The sequence below is a fragment of the Anticarsia gemmatalis genome, chromosome 20 (genome assembly GCF_050436995.1).
Source record: "Anticarsia gemmatalis isolate Benzon Research Colony breed Stoneville strain chromosome 20, ilAntGemm2 primary, whole genome shotgun sequence".
NCBI classification, from domain to species: Eukaryota; Metazoa; Arthropoda; class Insecta; order Lepidoptera; family Erebidae; genus Anticarsia; species Anticarsia gemmatalis.
Window position 1 is genome coordinate 2,407,374 of NC_134764.1, and position 18,132 is coordinate 2,425,505.

At 35.3% G+C, this 18,132-nt stretch overlaps 2 protein-coding genes across 2 annotated transcripts; both read right to left on the reverse strand.

The window, feature by feature from the left end:
• Nucleotides 1–232: 232 nt before the first annotated feature.
• LOC142981867 (gustatory receptor for sugar taste 43a-like) lies at nt 233–2,028 on the reverse strand. The gene is made up of 4 exons (XM_076128005.1): nt 2,025–2,028; nt 1,302–1,411; nt 688–852; nt 233–280 (listed from the first exon to the last, which is right to left on the reverse strand). Exons 1-4 carry the CDS (start codon nt 2,026–2,028, stop codon nt 233–235), a joined length of 327 nt encoding a protein of 108 aa, XP_075984120.1.
• Nucleotides 2,029–3,404: 1,376 nt separating this feature from the next.
• LOC142981868 (uncharacterized) lies at nt 3,405–10,488 on the reverse strand. Its single transcript, XM_076128006.1, has 9 exons — nt 10,352–10,488; nt 8,805–8,986; nt 8,085–8,278; nt 7,543–7,696; nt 6,893–7,048; nt 6,471–6,653; nt 5,921–6,035; nt 4,137–4,318; nt 3,405–3,610 (listed from the first exon to the last, which is right to left on the reverse strand). Exons 1-9 carry the CDS (start codon nt 10,486–10,488, stop codon nt 3,405–3,407), a joined length of 1,509 nt encoding a protein of 502 aa, XP_075984121.1.
• Nucleotides 10,489–18,132: the final 7,644 nt, after the last annotated feature.

Genomic DNA, 18,132 nt, shown 5'->3' on the forward strand with positions numbered 1-18,132 from the left:
GTCAAATAGACAATTAAAATTCATTTTTGTAAGTCATAAAACTGTAATGGACACGTACAATATTTTGTCTGGCATTTGTCCCGACCCGAGCTTCGAACCCCCAACCTTGAGACAAGCAAACTGGCAGACGCTAGATTTACATATTTTGGGTTTTTAAATAAAAACAATCATTTTATACTGGTTTTATTTTTGCTAATTAATGACACAATACACAACTATACTATAAACCATCTTAAATCTGTATTATGACCACAATATAAGTAGTGATGCTGCCCAAGATCTGAAATCAAAATGATATTTTTATATTAACCAAACACTTTCTTTACATTATTTTTAGATTAGCATGAACAACTGAAACTATAGTATAGTGGAAACACAAGTAAATAAGATTTTTTACACCCGCTACAATCCTTTAACATTTACAAGTACGTCAAAAGTAGTAGTCGATAGAAGTAGAGAATCGAGCTACAATTCTCTATAACTACCGACAACCGTCCGACAACCCGTCATCGAGGAATTTTGTATGAAAGTCTGATCAGCGCCTCTGACGTGCGTCGTAGAAACTCTTTTGGCAGTACATTCTAAATGTCAAAATTTCTATAGCTAGCCGGTTGTCGGTAGTCGATAGTGATTGAAAATCGAGGTACTGTTAGCTACTTGTCGCGTTAAAAAAGTGCCCTAACTCACCGCAGCAATAATACTTCTATTCAGATTGAACATGTTGAGCGGAGTGTACACGATCTCGCTGGACATCAGATACTTATAGAACAGCTCCAGTTCTGACATCAGAGAGTAGTGCTCCGCCGGACTGAAGCGCAGCAACTGACTTATCAAGTGCTTCGTGCGGGTCACCTGCGGATTGCCATTAGTATGCCATCATTTAGCAGATGTTTCTCTCGCATATGAACAATAGATCTAACTATAGTAAGTGCTTTAGGCTCGGCGCCCATTATCGGCATCGGTGAAGAAAAGGATCCTTTAGCATTTTTTTACATTGTCGGAAACTTGACGGAAGGAATGTTGACGAGTCTTTAAGCATGCAAAAACAAAGTTTGCGATATAGTTCGCTTGCGTGTAGAGGTGCCAAACGAGCTTTTTCCTTGCTGATCCCGATAATGGGCATTGGGCCTAATCAATCATGACAAGGACCTTTCTTTTCTTTTCTTTTTTTTATATTTAGTTTTTTGTATATATTACATAATATAATTTAGTTTAAATATATTTGTAAATTGTAAGTACTCTTGTGTAAATAATAAATGACGAGGATGTTTAGCAAGGATCATAATATGGTACAACCTCACCTGTTGGCAAGTCCTATGACACGGCTCGACAATCATCAGCAAGTTACCCGCGTGGTAGATGACCCACGCCACCAGAATCACCGACTCGAAAAAGTCTGGATCATCGCCGTCTGCAAACACACTCAATTATTTTATCTTACTGCTGCCCGCAATTCTATTGTATATGGCTAATTAAGTGACTGCCTATATGGCGCAATCAGTAGTGTAATACATGCGTCTGCCGCGCAGTGGTCTCGGGTTTGGATCTTGGGTAGAGCCAAAAATCTTTTCGGAGTTTTCCTGTTAAGAATTTTTCAGAGATCGCCCGTAGTTAGGAGATTAGACTGGGATGGGAGTGCCGAAGGAACTAATTGTTCACTACATGCCAAATTCTCGATACTCATTAGTACCGGCTGTAGAGAATCGCGCTTATAATTCAGATATTATCTTGACTAACGTGAAGAATAACGTGAAGAGACCTATCGTAGTTTTAAAAGTCTATGAAGCTATACTTACAAATGCTTATATATAGATTGAAGAATGTTACAATGAAGTGCATTAGAAAGGATATGATCATAGTCGCCAGTAGTAAGCCGCTGCAGTCACTCAGTTGATGTACTATGTCACCGATAGTACAATAATGAATACCGAGACGATGTATGGTCGCAGGAATTTCTTCAGAAGGTGACTGGGGTATGTCTGTACAATAAAATAAGTTTTAGGTAATTTTATATTGCTCATTACACATCTTCACATTCATTAAAAAAATCATTATTTTTTTGTCTCTAACGGGCGTCGTAGAAACTTTTTGGCAGTGCATTTTAAATGTCAAGCTTTCGATACTCGATGGATCCAATTGCAGAGAATCATACTACTATTTATGATTCTTAAATTATCTACAGACTGAAAGTTCCGTTATAAAACATTAGTACACTGACCTCCTTTACGTAATTGTCGCAACTTGCTCCTCAGACAGTCATTGAGGTGCTCCAATGTAGCAAGTACTTTGATATGAACGAGCGCGACTTGCAGCATCAATGAGTGCATCATTACCAACTGCATTTGGAACGTTAAATAACACAGTTGTAAGTATTCTGCAATAAGAAGTACCAATCAATTGTTAAAATATCTTCTTTCTTTATGACATTCAATCATTTAAAGCTTTATGGGGCAAGTGATAGTTTGGGTATTCTTTTTTTTTGCATAGTTAGGCTAGTTTCGAGGCTGTTCATGCAAACCGAAATACCTTTAACATGACTTGACAGCTGTTATCTTTATTGACAACTACCGATATTGCATACCAATACTGCTCAATTTATTCATGTATAGCTATAGCTTAATCTAACAGCTTAGTAGAAAACTAAATTATACATCTAGAGTATAATTAATAATTCCCAGTCCGTTTTAAACGAAGTAACCGCAGCAAAGAGGCAGCCATTTTGTGCATAGATTTCTAAATGCCTTGAAAAAAATATTTTAAAATCATTTTTTTATTATTACCTCCGCTCCCCGCGCACCTTGCATGTGTATAAGGCTTGTCTCTATGTTGTTTGGTAGGAAATTCAAGAAAGGCGTTAGAACCAATATTACATACCTATTTTCACGGGGGTATTAATAATGTCATAAGTGAGCAGAGTAGAGTTGGCTAGTACATTAATGTTTCCGATAATAAGAGACCAAGTGACCAAGAACCATTCGATTCTTTCATACGACCCAGGAGTCTCGTGTTGATTGAGTTCTGTGTTTATCTGAAATGGACATCTAATTTATAATTCCTTTGTTACTTTCTGGCTTAAAGATAGGATTTCGTATTTTTAAAATAGTCTCAGAATCTTAAGTTTATTTTGCGGGCAATTTGCTACAATGAGTACAATCGATCTGCAACCATTAACATTAAAAAATAATTACAGAAAATGGCTTTTGCAAAGTTAAAAAATTTCAATGAAATATTATTGACAATTTTATAGTCGTTATTGATAAAAAGTGCCACAGAGGTTTTATGAACAACAAGGATTCAAATATATACAGTCTTAAATAATGTAGCAAAACCTTGGAATCATCAGTCTGCAGTTTCCGTATTTAAGTATTTTTAGGCATAAACATAACCAATAACTTTTCCATCCTTTAAGATAAAACCTTCTGTATCTGCGCCAAGCTCGCGATGGTGTGCTGCATCCTGTTCGTTCCGGTGAAGACTTCAGAGAACAGCACAGATGACACCATGGTCACTGTTATCACCGTGGCGACGATACGGGACCCTGACTGAAAGTACTTCCTTACTTCCGTAGGTAAGTTTGCGTCGTTAGCCAATGCGATGAACATAGAAGACGCTGCAATAGAAATTATTAGCATGTGCATCTTTTGCATGATGATTAATGGTATCAGGTAGAATTTGCGCACTCTCTACATACTGAAAAATACAGCTGCATACTGAAATTGAACTTGTGTAAAATAATGCTAAGACTTTTGTACTTGTATACCCGATGTTCTTTTATTATGTGTACGGTACGCAATAGTCTTAAAACAGGTGAAAAATGTTCCTTCATTTCTTCGTCAGCATTTTACTATGCCGACGAAGGCAATAATTATTTATTTATAGTTTTATTATTCATTCTATACTTTGGATCTAAGTATCCGTTTCTGTGAATTCGGTTTTGTCACAAGATGATTGCAAATAACGCAGTTTGTAGTTTTGTTTGTATTTTTTAAACTTTAAGGCTAATGTTTTACTCGTTTATTCCATATCTTATTGGAAAATATATTAGGAATTGCAACTGTAGTACTTTTGTGTAGTTTTCGATTTGTTTGTAATTGCAACCCAATGTCAATTATATGGTTAATGTAAAAGTATTTTACCTGCAATACAATTAATAGCGTTCCCATACAACTTTGCTGGTCGAGACACAGAGATGCGCCAGTCATTATTGACTCGCTCCATGCTGAGTGACGCTACTCCGAATATTCTTGAGAAACGTAGAGCAACGCCTAGTGCTCCTGATACTATACACTCGTTATGTACAGGGGGATGCATCTTGTTACTGAAATAAAGAGAACAATATTGAATTAATAAATGTAAAATACCGTCTCGCCTGGAATCTTTCTATTATGTTCTTCAAGCCAATATTTAGCTACAGTGTGCAGAGAAATAAATATAACATTTGTACGAAAATATGATCAGCGCCTGTAGAGGGTGCCGTAGGTTCTATTTTTTGCAGCAAATTTTAAATTCTATCCGATAGTACCGACTGTACAAAACCGTGTCTTAGAACTACTTTATGTTGTATTGTGATTACAATAGATTCTCTATTCCATCACTCTCATAACCCAATGGACCTTGCATGTATCTATCACGGGCAGGCTCGACAGCTTTATGTGCTCGCCAAGGCATGGGTGATATTTTAACAGTGTGTAGACACAATTAATTATAGCAGACCTTATTTATTTCCACATATATTATGTGGTTCTATTATTCGTGATATAAATGATTCAGTACTTGGAAATTTCCTTGTTTGAAAAGAGAGCCTCTTGGTATTTATTTAGAAATGTATAAATAATTTACTGTACCTTTTATTCTTAGAAATGGGACCAGAATGTTGATATTGAATTGACCCTGTAAATAAACTAATGAACTAACTCAACCAACATTTATTTAACAAATATATTTTCTTACTATTAGTTACTATGAATATTTCATGAAAAGAATAATGATTATTTTTACATACATTTTGTCATATTAACTCTTTAATATATTTTATAGCAAGTACAAAGGCAATTTCCAAGCACTGTCAAGAACCAAGAACGTAATTACGTATCATTTCGTATGAAAAATTGATCAGCGCCCCTAGCGTCTTCCGTAAAAACTAATTTTGTAGTCATTTTAAATGTCAAACGATTGTACCGCAAGCAGTAATCAGCTTTTCGGAATACTCTTATATTGATTTGAATGATTTCGTATTAATAGTTAAAGTATTAAAATATTGTTAATATTTAAATCCTAAAGATAGATATAGTATTGGCCTTCTTGTTAGTAAATAATAAAACTAAATAAATAACAATTTGGGTTCGAAACCTGGGTCAAGTCAAACGAATAAGGAAACAATTTCCAAAAAAAAAACTAACTTTGAAATTATATTACTCATCATTTAATTTAATCTAAAATTAATTAATCAAGATAAAATCTATCAATAACTTCAAGTTTATTTGGCGCTGAAACAACATTTATTTTACTACTACTTAAATATTTTTTTTCACTGACAAAGTTAGAAGACCATTTATTATAATAAAGAAAAGGATCCTTTAGCAGTTTTTTATGAAAGCCCACATTATCGGAAACTATGCTTTGGCATACTACAACGCCCAAAAGGGAAGTTGACGAGTCTTTAAGCATGCAAAAACAAAGTTTGCGATAGTGTTCGTTTGCGTTTAGAGATGTCAAACGAGCTTTTTACTTGCCAATACCGATAATAGGCGTTAGGTCTTATGAATCATGACAAAGACCTTTCTTTTCTTTCCTTTTTTTATATTTAGATTTTTGTATATATTAGATAATATAATTTAGTTTAAATATATTTGTAACCTGTAAGTATTCTTGTGTAAATAATAAATGACAAGGATTGTTTAGGATCATAATATAGTGCAACCTCACCTGTTGGCAAGTCCTATGACACGGCTCGACAATCATCAACAAGTTACCCGCGTGGTAGATGACCCACGCCACCAGAATCATTGATTCAAAAAGGTCTGGGTCATCTCCGTCTGCAAAACACATTCAATCATTTATTAATTAACTTACCACTACTTGCTGCCCGCAATTCTATTGTATTTGGCTAATTAAGTGACTACGTCTATGGAGCATACAGTAGTGTATGCGTCTGCCGCGCAAAGGACTCGGGTTTAGATCTTTTGTGGAGCCAAAAATCTTTTCTGAATTTTCCTGTTAAGAATATCTCAGAGATTGCCCGGAGTTAGAAGGTTGAGACTAGGGTGGAGGTGCCGAAGGAACTAATTGTTTGGTACATGCCAAATTCTCGATACTCATTAGTACCGACTGTAAAGAAACGCTGTAATAATTCAGATATTATCTTGACTTACGTGAAGAGTTGGTCCTCATGGGTAGCGCAATGAGCAAGATATCTCAAAGCTTTAGACCACAGGACTACCGTAGTTTTTAAAAAACGATGCTTTACTTACAAATGCTTATATATAGATTGAAGAATGTTATAATGAAGTGCATTAGAAAGGATATGATCATGGTCGCCAGTAACAAGCCGCTGCAGTCACTCAGTTGATGTACTATGTCACCGATAGTACAATAATGAATACCGAGACGATGTATGGTCGCGGGGATTTCTTCAGAAAGTGACTGGGGTATGTCTGTACAAGAAAATAAGTTTTAGGTAATTTTATATTGCTCATTACACATCTTCACATTCATTAAAAAAATCATTATTTTTTTGTCTCTAACGGGCGTCGTAGAAACTTTTTGGCAGTGCATTTTAAATGTCAAGCTCTCGATACTCGATGGATCCAATTGCAGAGAATCATACTACTATTTATGATTCTTAAACTATCTACAGACTCAAAATTCCACAGTAAAACATTAGTATACTGACCTCCTTTACGTAATTGTCGCAACTTGCTTCTCAGACAATCATTGAGGTGCTCGAATGTAGCAAGTACTTTGATATGCACGAGCGAGACTTGCAGCATCAATGAGTGCATCATTACCAACTGCATTTGAAACGTTAAATAACACAGTTGTAAGTATTCTGCAATAAAAAGTACCAATCAATTATTAAAATATCTTCTTTCTTTATGACATTAAATCATTTAAAGCTTTATAGGACAAGTGCTACATCGGGTATTTGAATTTATAGTTATTTCTTATAGTTAACCTAGTTTCAAGGCTGCTGGAAGAGCTCTAACATGGCTTAACGACTGTTACCTTTATTGACAACAGCCGATATCGCAGCTAAATTTTTTCATGAAGTAGGTATAGGTACATCATAATCTAACAACTTAGTAGAAAGCTAAATTATACATCTAGAGTAAAATTTATAATTCCCAGTATGTCTTAAATGAAGTAACCGCAACAGCGAGGCAACTGTCTTGTGCATAGGTTTCTAAATGCCTAGTAAAAAGTCTTTTAAATTCAATTTTTTTTATTCCCTCCGCCACCCGCGCACCTTGCACGTGAATAAAGCTGGTCTCTATGTTGTTTAGTAGCAATTTCAAGATAAGCGTTAAAACCAATATTACATACCGATTTTCACGGGGGTATTAATAATGTCAAAGGTGAGCAAAGCAGAGTTCGCTAGTACATTAATGTTGCCGATAATAAGAGACCAAGTGACCAAGAACCATTCGATTCTTTCATGCGACCCAGGAGTCTCGTGTTGATTGAGTTCTGTGTTTATCTGAAATGGACATCTAATTTATAATTCCTTTGTTACTTTCTGGCTTAAAGATAGGATTTCGTATTTTTAAAATAGTCTCAGAATCTTAAGTTTATTTTGCGGGCAATTTGCTACAATGAGTACAATCGATCTGCAACCATTAACATTAAAAAATAATTACAGAAAATGGCTTTTGCAAAGTTAAAAAATTTCAATGAAATATTATTGACAATTTTATAGTCGATATTGATAAAAAGTGCCACAGAGGTTTTATGAACAACAAGGATTCAAATATATACAGTCTTAAATAATGTAGCAAAACCTTGGAATCATCAGTCTGCAGTTTCCGTATTTAAGTATTTTTAGGCATAAACATAACCAATAACTTTTCCATCCTTTAAGATAAAACCTTCTGTATCTGCGCCAAGCTCGCGATGGTGTGCTGCATCCTGTTCGTTCCGGTGAAGACTTCAGAGAACAGCACAGATGACACCATGGTCACTGTTATCACCGTGGCGACGATACGGGACCCTGACTGAAAGTACTTCCTTACTTCCGTAGGTAAGTTTGCGTCGTTAGCCAATGCGATGAACATAGAAGACGCTGCAATAGAAATTATTAGCATGTGCATCTTTTGCATGATGATTAATGGTATCAGGTAGAATTTGCGCACTCTCTACATACTGAAAAATACAGCTGCATACTGAAATTGAACTTGTGTAAAATAATGCTAAGACTTTTGTACTTGTATACCCGATGTTCTTTTATTATGTGTACGGTACGCAATAGTCTTAAAACAGGTGAAAAATGTTCCTTCATTTCTTCGTCAGCATTTTACTATGCCGACGAAGGCAATAATTATTTATTTATAGTTTTATTATTCATTCTATACTTTGGATCTAAGTATCCGTTTCTGTGAATTCGGTTTTGTCACAAGATGATTGCAAATAACGCAGTTTGTAGTTTTGTTTGTATTTTTTAAACTTTAAGGCTAATGTTTTACTCGTTTATTCCATATCTTATTGGAAAATATATTAGGAATTGCAACTGTAGTACTTTTGTGTAGTTTTCGATTTGTTTGTAATTGCAACCCAATGTCAATTATATGGTTAATGTAAAAGTATTTTACCTGCAATACAATTAATAGCGTTCCCATACAACTTTGCTGGTCGAGACACAGAGATGCGCCAGTCATTATTGACTCGCTCCATGCTGAGTGACGCTACTCCGAATATTCTTGAGAAACGTAGAGCAACGCCTAGTGCTCCTGATACTATACACTCGTTATGTACAGGGGGATGCATCTTGTTACTGAAATAAAGAGAACAATATTGAATTAATAAATGTAAAATACCGTCTCGCCTGGAATCTTTCTATTATGTTCTTCAAGCCAATATTTAGCTACAGTGTGCAGAGAAATAAATATAACATTTGTACGAAAATATGATCAGCGCCTGTAGAGGGTGCCGTAGGTTCTATTTTTTGCAGCAAATTTTAAATTCTATCCGATAGTACCGACTGTACAAAACCGTGTCTTAGAACTACTTTATGTTGTATTGTGATTACAATAGATTCTCTATTCCATCACTCTCATAACCCAATGGACCTTGCATGTATCTATCACGGGCAGGCTCGACAGCTTTATGTGCTCGCCAAGGCATGGGTGATATTTTAACAGTGTGTAGACACAATTAATTATAGCAGACCTTATTTATTTCCACATATATTATGTGGTTCTATTATTCGTGATATAAATGATTCAGTACTTGGAAATTTCCTTGTTTGAAAAGAGAGCCTCTTGGTATTTATTTAGAAATGTATAAATAATTTACTGTACCTTTTATTCTTAGAAATGGGACCAGAATGTTGATATTGAATTGACCCTGTAAATAAACTAATGAACTAACTCAACCAACATTTATTTAACAAATATATTTTCTTACTATTAGTTACTATGAATATTTCATGAAAAGAATAATGATTATTTTTACATACATTTTGTCATATTAACTCTTTAATATATTTTATAGCAAGTACAAAGGCAATTTCCAAGCACTGTCAAGAACCAAGAACGTAATTACGTATCATTTCGTATGAAAAATTGATCAGCGCCCCTAGCGTCTTCCGTAAAAACTAATTTTGTAGTCATTTTAAATGTCAAACGATTGTACCGCAAGCAGTAATCAGCTTTTCGGAATACTCTTATATTGATTTGAATGATTTCGTATTAATAGTTAAAGTATTAAAATATTGTTAATATTTAAATCCTAAAGATAGATATAGTATTGGCCTTCTTGTTAGTAAATAATAAAACTAAATAAATAACAATTTGGGTTCGAAACCTGGGTCAAGTCAAACGAATAAGGAAACAATTTCCAAAAAAAAAACTAACTTTGAAATTATATTACTCATCATTTAATTTAATCTAAAATTAATTAATCAAGATAAAATCTATCAATAACTTCAAGTTTATTTGGCGCTGAAACAACATTTATTTTACTACTACTTAAATATTTTTTTTCACTGACAAAGTTAGAAGACCATTTATTATAATAATCAATTAGCCATACAACTCAGCCATATAACTTGTCATTATAATACTATTGTAACACCTAAAATATTCGACACGATACTTGTATTGACGTAAGCCCTTCTATAGTACACGGTATTGTTTACCCTCTTTCAGTAACGATGCATCCCCCTGTACATAATGAGTGTATAGTATCAGGAGCACTAGGCGTTGCTCTACGTTTCTCAAGAATATTCGGAGTAGCGTCACTCAGCATGGAGCGAGTCAATAATGACTGGCGCATCTCTGTGTCTCGACCAGCTAGACTGTATGGGAACACTATTATTTTTACTACAGGTAATATTATGTTGACTTTTGTACAGTATAAAAAAACAATTACGGCGATCTTTTAAAATAGTTTTCAAACAAAGTAGAGCTCAAAACGATTACCTTAAAATTCTTGTAAATTTTCACCTGATGAGTATTTTAATTAATTATAAATTATAACAAAATACTTATTAAGCCTCACATATTGCAATTTCCTTTTACAATTGACTCGTTACAACTAGCTGTCAACAAACTTTGTGCGATCATCGCGTCAAGCGGATGCTTTTGATTAATTTTGAAATCGATAGTAACGGGTATTAACGACTGTTAAAATCACGCTATATAATAAAATACATAGAAATTTATTTATTTAGAAAAAACAGGAGCCTAGCAAAATTCTTGACGCGCGATTCTCTACCACTATCGACAAACGGCTAGCTATCGAGAAATATTGTATGTTATTATTATAAGTGGGCTGCGGGCGCCGCAAGAACTATTTTTAAAGTACATTTTAAGTGTCAAACTCTCGATACTTAACAGTGCCGATTGTAGAGAATCGCGCTACAGTAATGTCGATAAAACTTAGAAAATAATAATAATAAATTTAACCCATTACTGTCCCACTGCTGGGCAAGGGTCTCCTCCTGTAATGAGGAAGGGTTTAGGCCTTGAGTCCACCACGCTGGCCAAGTGCGGGTTGGGGACTTTGCATGCCCTCAATAAATGTATTAAACAAAAACTTATTTATATCAATTTCAGCATGTTGTATGCCAATTGGCTTGTTAAACGACACATACTTACAGTTGATGACAGTGTCTCACGTTGTTACCATCTTAATCAATATGGCAGTAGTGCCTTCTGTGATCTTAGCTGAAGCCTACACCGGAACAAACAGGATGAAGCACACCATCACGTGCTTGGCGCAGATACAGCAGGTCTGAAATAAATACATCTATACTAATATTATAAAGCTGAAGAGTTTGTTTGTTTGTTTGTTTGAAAGCGCTAATCTCAGGAACTACTGGTCCGATTTGAAAAATTCTTTCAGTGTTAGATGGCCCATTTATCGAGAAAGGCTATATATCATTACGCTAAGACCAATCAAAGCAGAGTATCAGTAAAAATGTTACAAAAACGGGGAAAATATGACCCATTATTTTTTATGTGACGCAAGCGAAGTCGCGCGGGTCAGCTAGTAAAATATGAACAGAACATCCCATCCGTCCATCTATCATCCATCCATCCATCAGACTGTAAAGTAAAGTTTGATGACAAACACCAATGCTCATACGCATCGTACTGTTCTAGTCATTTTGATCAGTACCGTAACAACAGAAATATACTTGCAGCAGCCAGTGTTTTAAAACCACATACATTACATTAGAAATTGTGAATGTAATGTTATATTACAGGTTGACAAAAAATCCTGATAAGGAATGTATTAGGTCGGGGAAAAAGGTTTTTCGCATTAAAGAACTTGAAATAAAATCTTTTCTCTACACAAAAAATCTCGTAATTTGGGTACCTTACGAGCTCACTGAAAGAAACCTAATGAACCGTGTACTCATTTGTGATTCTTGAAGCCGAAGAGATTTTATTACAAGTTCATACGTACTATAATGCGAAAAAACTTTTTCCCCGACCTAATATTTTAAGGGCTTTCTGGTTAAGACCTTGATGTGCGGGTGTGATCGACGCAGGGCAATGTCATACGCAATGATAATGATGATTACGTCATGTTCATTTCAGATTAACGCAGAACTAAACCAACACGAAAGTCCTCCTTCTTATGAAAGAATCGAATGGTACTTCATTATTTGGTCTCTTATTTTTGGAAATTTTATTACATTCTTGCACTTTGCTCGACACTTTATCGACATTTACAATATTGATGTAGAAGGTATGTAATATTTGTAAATACATAATTTAATATCTCTTGTTATTTATTATTTTGGATTATGACCGTGCCGGGGCTGCAGCCGCTGCTGCTAATTCCTCTTAACTCATAGGGGCCTACGGATTTGTGCCGGTTTAAGCCGCGACTTTGTGGTAATGGGACCTGAACGCTCGCAGTTTCTCTTGAGAAATTGCGAAGCGTTTAAGCGTTCGACGCTACTTGTGACCAAAAGGCTGGCCTGTTTATAGCCCAAATGCTATTCAACGTTTCAATGCAGCCAGTCTTTTAGGCGCGTTTTCGGTCCACAGCGATGCGGAGATTTTTTTTTAAAGACAACTCCCGCACTGAGATTATCTCTTGTGTCGCTGGGACTTGTAAAAACACACGAACAACGGACACAAAGTACAACCAGACCCGAAACAATTATTTAATCGAACCTGGCGATTCAAACTACTGCGCCACGCAGGCATTCAAATTCTACAACGCCCAGTAGATTTCTTACTGTAAGATTGTAAATATGTTGTTTTTCTTTATTATATATTTTTCTCAACAAATTGAGCTCCATATCAAACAATACTTTATTATTATTATTGCTTCTATTGATTTCAGCATACATTGAAATATTATACTTCGCGTTTCAAGTCCAATTGAAAATGTTGCACACATTGATGCTGCAAGTCTCACTCGTTCATATCAAAGTACTTGCTACATTCGAGCACCTCAATGATTGTCTGAGGAGCAAGTTGCGACAATTACGTAAAGGAGGTTAGTATACTAATGTTTTACACTGGCATTTTGAGTCTGTAGCTAATTGAAGAATCATAAACAGTAGCACGATTCTCTACAATTGGATCCATCAAGTATCGAGAGTTTGACATTTAAAATGTACTGCCAAAATAGTTTCTACCACGCCCATTAGAGGCGCTGAACCGATGGCCACGCGGTCAAGTAGCATGTTTTTATTTGTACACAAGTAATGTTTGTAAATCAACTGGCAATTTGGTATTTGTAGTCTCACTTAAAGGACAAAAAAACAATACATTTTTCTAATGAAAATGAAGATGTGTAATGGCCATTGTAACATAACCTAAAATCTTATTTTATTGTACAGACATATCCCAGTCACTTTCTGAAGAAATCCCCGCGACCATACATCGTCTCGGCATTCACTATTGTACTATCGGTGACATAGTACATCAACTGAGTGACTGCAGCGGCTTACTACTGACGACTATGATCATATCCTTTCTAATTCACTTCATTATTGTATTCTTCAACCTATTTATAAGCATTTGTAAGTATAGTTTAACTATCATAACTTTTAAACTCTCGTGTTGCATGTTTAATATATAATGGGATACGGGAATTAACGCCAACACGCATTTTACCTTAAAATGCCTAACGTTTCGGCGCTAGTTGCACTCGCCGGAAGGTTGCATAATGTTCTAAAGCAGCAATATCGCAATGATTGAGTTCATTCTAGCTCTCTGTCAGTCTACCGTGACTTGTGAAAACGAATTTTTATCATATCGAAGGCTTATGGCCCCTTCCTACTCAAATTTGACACAGAGTAAGCAGTGTCGGATAAGCATGCCTATTATTCCTGTACTATCCATATCCATACTAATATTATAAAAGTAACTCTGTCTGTCTGTTACTCAATCACGCCTAAACTACTGAACCAATTTGCATGAAATTTGGTATACAGATATTTTGATACCCGAAAAAGGACATAGGCTACTTTTTACCCCGGGAAAATGACGTATTCCCATGGGAAAATTCAGGTAATGGACGAAGTTTCGGGTAAAAGCTAGTAATAAATGAAATAAGAATCCCTTTATAAAGAATTTCACTAATTGATGATACACAAATTCTTGGCATGTATTTACAGACGGACGTAGCCCGGATATATACGAGGCTGTGCTTCACGTGGTGTGGATCACATATCATATGGGTAACTTGTTGATGGTCGTGGAGCCGTGTCATAGGACTTGCCAACAGGTGGGTCTTTATGATTTCCTGTAAAACAATGTTTGTAATAAAGAGATTTTTTTGAAAATTTCTAATTGAAAACGAATAATATTAATTGTATACTAAACTTCAAAATCATAATTTAACGATTATTGTTGATTTTGTTAAAATTTTTGTTTATTTACACAAAAATCTGTTAAGCGCCTCTACCGGACTCCGTAAGAATTATTTTGACAGTACATTTTAAATGTCATACTCTCGATACTTGACAGTTCCGACTCTACAGAATTGCGCTACAAGTAGCAATCATCTCGTTTAACACCTATACATTGAATTTATTTGTTATGATTATTGAAAATGTTGAAAAGGTAATAACAGGTAGAAACCATCGCGGATTGTATATATACACGCATAGTTAACATTAAAATGCATAACGGATAGGACGCCGTAAAATTAAAAGATAACGATACTTTATTATACATGCATAAGTATTTTAAAATAGGATATAGTGAAGTAGTATACATTATTGATAACATATTTACTATTAATGATTTAATTGTATTAAATTCGCAGGTGACCCGCACGAAGCACTTAATAAGTCAGTTGCTGCGCTTCAGTCCGGCGGAGCACTACTCTCTGATGTCAGAACTGGAGCTGTTCTACAAGTATCTGATGTCCAGCGAGATCGTGTACACTCCGCTCAACATGTTCAAACTTAATAGAAGCGTTATTGCTACTGTGAGTTCTTATAAAATCAAGTAGACTAGCAATTTTGTGCCACCATTCAAGCATATGAAGACATTTTATATGAAAATCTGATCAGCGCCCCTAGCGTGTTCTGTTAGAACTATTTTGTTTAAGTAATAATAAATGACAAATCGCCCTACAGAAGACTTTTGTATTGATTTGGATCTCTAGTTGAAATAAAAAGGATAAAAGATAAGGATAAGGAAAAAAGGATCTTGATACTTTGGTAATATAACTTTTTGGTTTCAGATCTTGGGCAGCATCACTACTTATCTAGTCGTTATAATTCAGATATAAAATAGGTCTTAAAATTGTGTGAATGTTAATTTATTAATAAAAAACTATCCAACAATCAATACTATTTATTTTAATCTCAAAGTGCGTTTATGTAATAATTGTACTCACAAAACCGACATCAAATTACATTCGAATATGACCAATGACCATGTCGACAATGTAACCAAGATTACGAACTATTAGACACTAGCTGACCCGCGCAACTTCGCTTGCGTCACATAAGAGAGAAAGGGTCAAAATTTTCCCCTTTTTGTAACATTTTTTACTAGTACTCTGCTCCTATTGGTCGTAGCATGATGATATATAGCCTATAGCCTTCCTTGATAAATGGGCTATCTAACACTGCAATAATTTTTCATATTGAACCAGTAGTCCCTGAGATTAGCGCGTTGAAACAAACAAAGAAACAAACAAACATACAAACAAACAAACTTTTCAGCTTTATAATATTAGTATAGATAAAACAAAACTTGACATCGAACCCGAAACTTCGTCATCAGTGGAGGTAGTCTATCTAGAGCACCCGTTCGAATAGCACCTGACAAATACATATACTGATGGGTGCTCTTCGTGGACTAGGCTAGGTGCTTTTCGTCCAGGTGCTATTCCCACGGGTGCTCAAATGGACTACCACGATCAGTGGTCATAATGTAAAAAACTATATATGTATATAAAAATGAATTGCTGTTCGTTAGTCTCGCTAAAACTCGAGAACGGCTTAATCGATATGGCTCATTTTGGTCTCGAATTATTTGTGGGAGTCCAGGGAAAGTGTAAAAGGTGAATAAAAATGATCGGAATTAAATCAAAACAAGGAAGTGTGAGCGTAACTGCGTGGGTCAGCTAGTTATGTATAAATCCCAAAATAAGATAATCTAGCATCGGCCTCCTTGTCAGTCAATTTGAGTCCGAAGCTTGGGTCATGCCAAAAGATTAAGAAAACAAGAACAAAACGAAACATAAGCTAACTTCAAAATTATGTTAATATTATTACTCATCATTTGATTTGTCTTTAAATTAATCAATCATGATAAAATCTATCAGCAACTTCAAGTTTATTTTGTGCTGAAACAACATTGATGTTACTGTAACCAAAATATATTTTAACTGACAAAGGTAAGAGATCATTTATTATGATAATTAATTTAATTCCACTGTGTATTCTCAGCCATAGAACTTGTCACTGTAGAAGGGATTTCCACAAGGCACTTACGCAACACCAAACATTTTAGATACTTGTATTGACATAACTCTTTCGAGGTTTTCTTTATAGTACACGGTATTGTTTACCCTCTTTCAGTAACAAGATGCATCCCCCTGTACATAATGAGTGTATAGTATCAGGAGCATTAGGCGTTGCTCTACGTTTCTCAAGAATATTCGGAGTAGCGTCACTCAGCATGGAGCGAGTCAATAATGACTGGCGCGTCTCTGTGTCTCGACCAGCTAGACGTTACGGGAAGGCTGTTATCTTGACTGCAGGTAATACATTTGTACTTTAATGCAAATAATATTTCCCATGAAAAGTAAAGTACAAACGATACTTTATGATTAAAACTCTCCATGTTCTTCAAACAAAATTGTGAACTATGAAGTTAATTGTAAAATGTCAAAATAAAGAAGGCGAAGACACGATATACCTGTAGCTCGATTCTCTACCACTATCGACTACCGACAACCGGCTTGCTATCGAGAAATTTTGCACGTAAATGTGATCAGCGCCTCTAGCGGGCTCCGTAAGAACTATTTAGGCAGTACATTCTAAATGTCAAACTCTCTATACTGAATAGTATCGACTGTAGAACATTGCGGTACTGATTATGTAACAAAAGAAGCTTTTTCCTGCAACAACTTGTTTTAAAAGTTGTATGACAATCGGCTCAGCGCCTCTAGCGGGCGTCGTAGAAACTATTTTGGCAGTGCATTTTAAATGTCAAACTCTCGATACTCGAGTTTCAATTATAGAGAATCGTGCTACAGGATCCTAGCATTTTTTTTCTTGTCTTGACTCTATATCACGTTAAGTAATATCGATAAAACTTATTTATATTCATTTCAGCATGTCTTTTCGTTCCAATTAGTATGATAAGCGACGCGTACTTACCTAGAGAAAGGAGAAAGTTCTTGCAGTCAGTGTCTCATACTGTCGCCATCATAATCAATATGGCAGTAGTGCCTTCTGTGATCTTAGCTGAAGCCTACACCGGAAAAAACAGGATGAAGCACACCATCACGTGCTTGGCGCAGATACAGCAGGTCTGAAATCAATATTTATCAGTAAAGGTGTAGTTTATAGTCTGCCAAGGAATTTTGCGTCTAGAAAACTGCGCTGAGAGAATGCATAATTTACTTCTTATTTGTGTATTTCACTGTTAAATTTTTGACGAGTTGTTTGTGATTATATTTGCGCAAAAACCTGAAGTAAGGCTAACGTTGACTAGACTGACTCCACTCTTGATTGACAGAGTTTCATGAAAAATAAAAACATTACTTCACTTTTAAAAACTCTTATTTATCATACTGTTCTGTCATTTTGTCTACTACAAAATATACTTTCAAGCCTTACCCAATATTCAATGATATTTCGGCATTCATCAGCCAGTATTAAAAAAAACTATAGTTCCTCTCGACTAATGGTTCCCAACCAGTGATCCGCGAAGTCAAAATATGGTCCGCGAATGGTTTTAAAATAAATTTACAGGATGATTA

Excerpts from the sequence above, each read along its gene's own strand:
- LOC142981867 (XM_076128005.1), bottom strand. Across the intron at positions 853-1,301 it reads GTCATAGGACTTGCCAACAG|GTGACCCGCACGAAGCACTT; the intron begins GTGAGGTTGTAC and ends GGCAATCCGCAG. Across the intron at positions 281-687 it reads ATAGAAGTATTATTGCTGCG|ATCTTGGGCAGCATCACTAC; the intron begins GTGAGTTAGGGC and ends TTTTGATTTCAG.
- LOC142981868 (XM_076128006.1), bottom strand. The coding sequence starts at position 10,488 with ATGCGCCAGTCATTATTGACTCGCTCCATGCTGAGTGACGCTACTCCG. Across the intron at positions 8,987-10,351 it reads TGCATCGTTACTGAAAGAGG|TAACAAGATGCATCCCCCTG; the intron begins GTAAACAATACC and ends TCTTTATTTCAG. Across the intron at positions 7,049-7,542 it reads TAATACCCCCGTGAAAATCG|AATACTTACAACTGTGTTAT; the intron begins GTATGTAATATT and ends TTTTTATTGCAG.